The 5,481-nt window shown below is 37.7% G+C and overlaps 1 protein-coding gene across 1 annotated transcript; it reads left to right on the forward strand.

Moving 5' to 3' along the window:
- Positions 1-440: 440 nt before the first annotated feature.
- Positions 441-4,170, forward strand: LOC111022424 (uncharacterized). Its single transcript, XM_088128335.1, has 3 exons — positions 441-678; positions 800-1,254; positions 2,765-4,170. Exons 1-3 carry the CDS (start codon positions 628-630, stop codon positions 3,954-3,956), a joined length of 1,698 nt encoding a protein of 565 aa, XP_087984461.1. The 5' UTR covers positions 441-627; the 3' UTR covers positions 3,957-4,170.
- The last annotated feature ends 1,311 nt before the right edge of the window (positions 4,171-5,481 follow it).

Raw genomic sequence — 5,481 nt, forward strand, 5'->3', positions numbered from 1 at the left:
TGTAACTTGGAAAAAGTTTCCAATACTATCGAATATGTATTTTAAGGAAGGATCAAGATATCTCAGTAGCTGAACCATGTTCACATTAACATGTTATTTCCTTTGCTCACATTAATAATATCGTACCTTAGTTTAAGATTTTATTTTTTAGTTGTGACGGGTTTTAACTAACAAAATCCAATTTTATTTAAAGAAAAAAATAGGATTAAGAGATTAGAAAGGAAAGATAGAAGAGAAGGTATGTGTGGTTTGTTTAGTTTGGTTACGGGGGGAATTGGAGATTTGTTTTAGGGGGGTGTTTCTTATCCAAATAACCCGTGATGAGCAACTGGGTACATCCGGTGAAAACAAGATACAGTCACCGGCTGAGGCTGTATCCGGTAACCCAATTTCGGGAGAGAGAATCCAATGCAATCGCAGAATCAAAATCTTCTTCTTATTCTTCTTCTTCTTCGTTACAAAATTACTTCTCTCTCCCCCAACTACCACCCCCTTATTTACTCCCTCACACGAAATTTCAATCCGTTTTTAAAATTCTCTCTCTCTCTCTCTCCTCCGATCCTTATAATGAGTGCTTATACTTCAATCTGATTGGTTGATCCTCGCGTCTCCTCGATCGCACTGGCAATGGCGGTTTCTTCCGCAGAGAAGAAGCAATGGTGGCTCTCCGACAAGCAGGTCCTTCGAATCGCATCCTTCTTCTCCGATTCGCTTTAATTTATAATTTCTGTTTCGATGTTAACAAATGATTGCGGATTGCGTTTTTGTTTGTTTGATTTGATTCTTTTGATTTCTGCAGATGGCGGTGAGGTACGTGAGGGACGCCAGGTGCCTAATCGGCAGCGGAGGAGAGAACGATGTCGTTTCCGCCTTGAATCTTCTCGACGCGGCTCTGGTTCTTTCACCGAGGTGCGAGGACGCGCTGGAGCTCAGGGCTCGGTCGCTGCTGTATCTTCGGCGGTACAAGGACGTCGCCGATATGCTTCAGGAGTACCTGCCGAGTATGAGGACGGCGACCGGCGCCGGCGACGAGTCAGGATCGGACAACTCCTCGCAGCAATTTTCGAGAGAGCAAACGAAACTGCTCTCTCCTTCTTCGTCTTCGTCTTCGTCTTCGTCTTCATCTTCGTCTTCTTCGTTCTCTGAGTTGCAGGATCGCGACTCGTCGTTCAAGTGCTTCTCCGTCGCCGACTTGAAGAAGAAGATCATGGCCGGCCTGCTCTGTACAAATTGCGACAAACAAAGTCAATGGAGGTAATTTTTCTTTACTTTTGTTTTTATTTTCTTCCTTCTTGAAATTGAAAATGATTCCTTCTAATCGTGAGCGTTTTGGCTATTTTTGGAAACATTTTTTCTTATAGTTTAAAAGTATTTAAATATGCCAAGAGCGAAGACACTTACTCTTAGTTAAATATTTAAATATACTAATTGCAAGAAAATGAGAACTTGTAATATTCAACACAAAAATATGTTTATTAGCCAGAAACTATATTTTACTTATCATCATTAGTTCCATGATAAAGTAATATATATACAGGAAAACAGATATTTAAATTTTTGTTGGTTGTCAACTGTAAACATTGTTTCAACATTTTGTTAATATACATAAAAATTATTAACAGAAACAAAATTGAGTAAAAATTGAAAATACAAATACTATATTTAGACCCTAGTAGTATCTTGTTACTTATCCTAAAGCATTTAATGGTAGAATTCTCATAAATAAGGACTTAAGTATTTTCTAAAAAAAAAAAAAGATCTATTTTTACTTTGTGCATGTGTTGTGTCAATTTTTTTACTAATGGTTGTACGGAACCACTTAATATTATTAATATTTTTATCCCCAAAACTATAAATATATTTTTCTGGGTAAAAACAAGCACTATCTTAGACCAAAGGGGGTTATGTTAGATTAAAAACTTATTTTATTTATTATTCTTTTGACTTTTGTAATTCTTTCGGTTTTATACTTAAAAAATGTAATAAATTTTTTTTTTCTTCAAATGAACATAATATTGGTAAAATCAAGACAAAATGAATAAATACCTAATTTGACCGTCTTGTATTTTGTACACATCAAAGAGTCCATCAACATGCATTCTTTTCTCTATGTAGACTAATATTAAATGCTTTCTTTTATCAGAAAGTGTATGAACTTTTTTTTTTAACTCAAACACATAATTTTTACATTTTAAATTTAAAAAAAATATAAGAAGAGGGTAGAATAAATCTTTTCAAAAAATACAATAACAAAAAAGAGTACAAAAGTTTTTTTTTATCTTTTTTTTTTTTGAGTTCAAAAAATGAGAATTTGTTGAACTAGAATGTTACCATGTCTTGAGGATATATATATATATATAAATTTTTTTTTTCTTTGAAAAGTTGAGTGATATGTTTTAAATGATTTTTTTATTATTATTATTTGGTATTGAGTTAATATTATTTGAACTATAGATGGTGTAAGAGTTTACATTGATCTTTTATGAAGTTTTGTTAACTTTTAATGTAGTTAATTAGCCATTGAACTTGTTTCGGAAAAAAAAAATTAGCTATTGAACTTTTAATTGTGTCTAACAAGTCTCTAATCTATTAGAAATTTTAAACTATGTGCAATTTTAAAGTTTAGAAACTTATTAGATACCATCTAAAAATTAAATATATATACTATTGCTATTTTGATGCTAAGGAGTAAAAAATTTAAAAACAAGTTGTACATGTTTGTTACATGGAGTTAACTCAGTTTCACTCGCTTGGGTTTCCACAGATACATAGTATTGGGCCAGGCCTGCTGTCATCTGGGCCTATTAGATGACGCCATGGTTCTACTCCAGACCGGCAAACGGATCGCCACTGCCGCCCTACGCCGGGAAAGCACTTTCCGGTCCGACGACCGCTTCCCCCTCCCCAATTTCCCAATTCTGTTCACCTCCGGCCACCCCCATCCCCTCACCGAATCCGAGACCATCTCCTCCCTCCTCACCCATGTGAAGCTCCTCCTCCGCCGCCGCACCGCCGCCCTCGCCGCCCTCGACGCCGGCCTCCACTCCGAGGCCATCCGCCACTTCACCAAGATCCTCGATGGCCGCCGCCCCGCCCCTCAAACCTTCCTCGCCGAGTGCTTCATGCACCGCTCCTCCGCCTACCGCTCCGCCGGCCGGATCGCCGACTCCATCGCCGACTGCAATTGGACCCTCACCCTCGACCCGACCTGCATCCAAGCCCTCGAAACCCGAGCCGAGCTCTTCGAATCCATCGGATGCCTCCCCGATTGCCTCCACGATCTCGAACACCTTAAACTCCTCTACAATTCAATCTTAAGAGACCGGAAACTCCCCGGTCCGGCGTGGAAACGCCACAATGTGCGGTACAGAGAAATCCCCGGGAAGCTCTGCGCGCTAACGGCGAGGATTCAAAAAGTGAAGCAGAGAGTTGCTTCCGGCGAAAATGGTAACGTCGATTACTATAGTTTGATCGGATTGCGACGTGGGTGTTCGAGATCTGAGCTCCAGAGAGCCCATTTGTTGCTCTGTTTGAAGCACACGCCCGACAAGGCCACCGGATTTTTAGACAGATGCGAGTTGGCCGATGATTTTCATCTCGATTCGATTAGAGACAGAGCGAAAATGTCGGCGTTGTTGCTGTATAGGCTGCTGCAGAAGGGGTATTCCAGTATTATGACGGCGATTATGGATGAGGAAGCGGCGGAGAAGCAGAGGAAGAGAGCGGCGGCGGCGGCGGCGCTGCAATCAGCTCCGGCGATCCAATTGCAGCACCAGGAAGATGGTGTTGATGAAATGGAATCGAAATCGGTGGAGATTTCGAGTCATAATAATAATAATAGTAAAGTGGTTTATCAAGGGGTGTTCTGCCGGGATCTGGCCGTCGTCGGGAATCTGCTGTCGCAGGTTGGATTTGGCCGTCCGATTGCGGTGAAGTATGAGGCGTTGAGCTGCTAATTTTGGGGGAAATTTTTGGCCGGCGGGATCCTCAGTTAATTCTTTTTCTCTAATTCCCTATTTGTATAAAAGCATAATGGTGGAACTGCCCGGGAATTTTGTGACCCTTTTGATTTTCATTTTTTTTCAACTGTTCCATCCATTTCATGTACAGATTTTTTTTTATTATTATTTTTTACTTCAGAAATTTCATTTTCGAATATTGGTTCGTCTAGTTTAAATCTTTTCAGCTAAATCTCTCGCTGGTCCTTAATAGTTAATTTCAATTGAGCCTTCCAATATATATAGAAAAAGAAATCTGAGTGAAATTTTTAATCTTTAAAGAAATTAATATGTCATTAAATTATTATTATTTTTTGTTGGGTTCTAAATTTGGATCAACACATCGATTATCTGAATACAGGTGGGGGCAAAAATCGTTTTTCCTATTTTCCTTCCATCAAATGCATGAGCAATGCCTCGGAGGCCAAATCGAACGATACTTTTCAAAATTAAAAAAATCTCGAAATCGCAAAAATCCATCCATTTTCGAAATCCGCCCCTTTGGTCTTCTTCATTTTTTTTTCTTCCTCTGACTGTCGGTTTTCCTTCATCCGACCCTCTATTCCTCTTCTCCGGCCGTCTGACTTCGTCTCCGACCAGCTCCGCTTTTCTTTGTAGCAAGAGCATTTCATCTTCGGCCGCCTTCGAAAAGAGATTTTCGTCAGTTCTTATTCTTCGAGTGTTTCTGCCTGTTTTCGTCTCTGACCAACGTTTGTCTGCCTTCATCTCCGGCTACCTCCATTTTTCTCAGTCGCCAGAACAGTTCATCTCCAGATTGAAAGGTTTGCATGAGTGATTTGATTAGGATATATCTTATAACTCAACTTGTATATATGCGGATATGCGGATATATACTATAATGATTTTGAATGTATATATGCAGATATATAAGTGGATATATCTTATAACTCAATTTGTATATATGCGGATATACAGATATATATTACAGTGATTTTGAATGTATATATGTATATATATAAGTGGATATATACTGTGATTTTGAATATATTTTTTGTGTATACGGATATATGTTTATCGAGAGTTCAAAATATGTTTATGTGATTTTGAATTGTCTTTGAAGATTAAGCACCAATGTGGGAGTGAATTAAGGGAAAATCAATATTTTTTAGGGAGTAAATTAAAGTTTTGAAGGAGTGAATTAAGAGATTTGTGTTGAAAATTAGTATGGAACCCACAATAATTAAAGGATTATGATAATAATTTATGGAATTAAATCTTTTATATTTAAAAAAAACAAATAACTATAATAAATGTAAATAAATAAATAAAGGTAAAATCAGAATTAAAATAAAATCCTACCTACAAAAATCTAAAAGTGTAGAATTAGAAAAATTTAGACATTTGTATAAACAAGTTTCTAAAACAATCATCGAAGACATTATCTTTTTTGTAAATGACATGAAACAATGTGAGACATGAATCGTAACCTAAATTCACGGAATAAGTGTAATTAGAAATTGGG

Source organism: Momordica charantia, assembly GCF_013281855.1.
Source record: "Momordica charantia cultivar OHB3-1 chromosome 8 unlocalized genomic scaffold, Mcharantia_2.0 BLBB01000008.1, whole genome shotgun sequence".
Lineage (NCBI taxonomy): Eukaryota > Viridiplantae > Streptophyta > Magnoliopsida > Cucurbitales > Cucurbitaceae > Momordica > Momordica charantia.

What these genes read in the sequence shown, in the direction of transcription:
- LOC111022424 (XM_088128335.1), top strand. Translation starts at nt 628, where the DNA reads ATGGCGGTTTCTTCCGCAGAGAAGAAGCAATGGTGGCTCTCCGACAAG. An exon ending in GGTGGCTCTCCGACAAGCAG is followed by an intron (nt 679 to 799) that starts GTCCTTCGAATC and finishes TGATTTCTGCAG; the next exon opens with ATGGCGGTGAGGTACGTGAG. An exon ending in GACAAACAAAGTCAATGGAG is followed by an intron (nt 1,255 to 2,764) that starts GTAATTTTTCTT and finishes GGGTTTCCACAG; the next exon opens with ATACATAGTATTGGGCCAGG.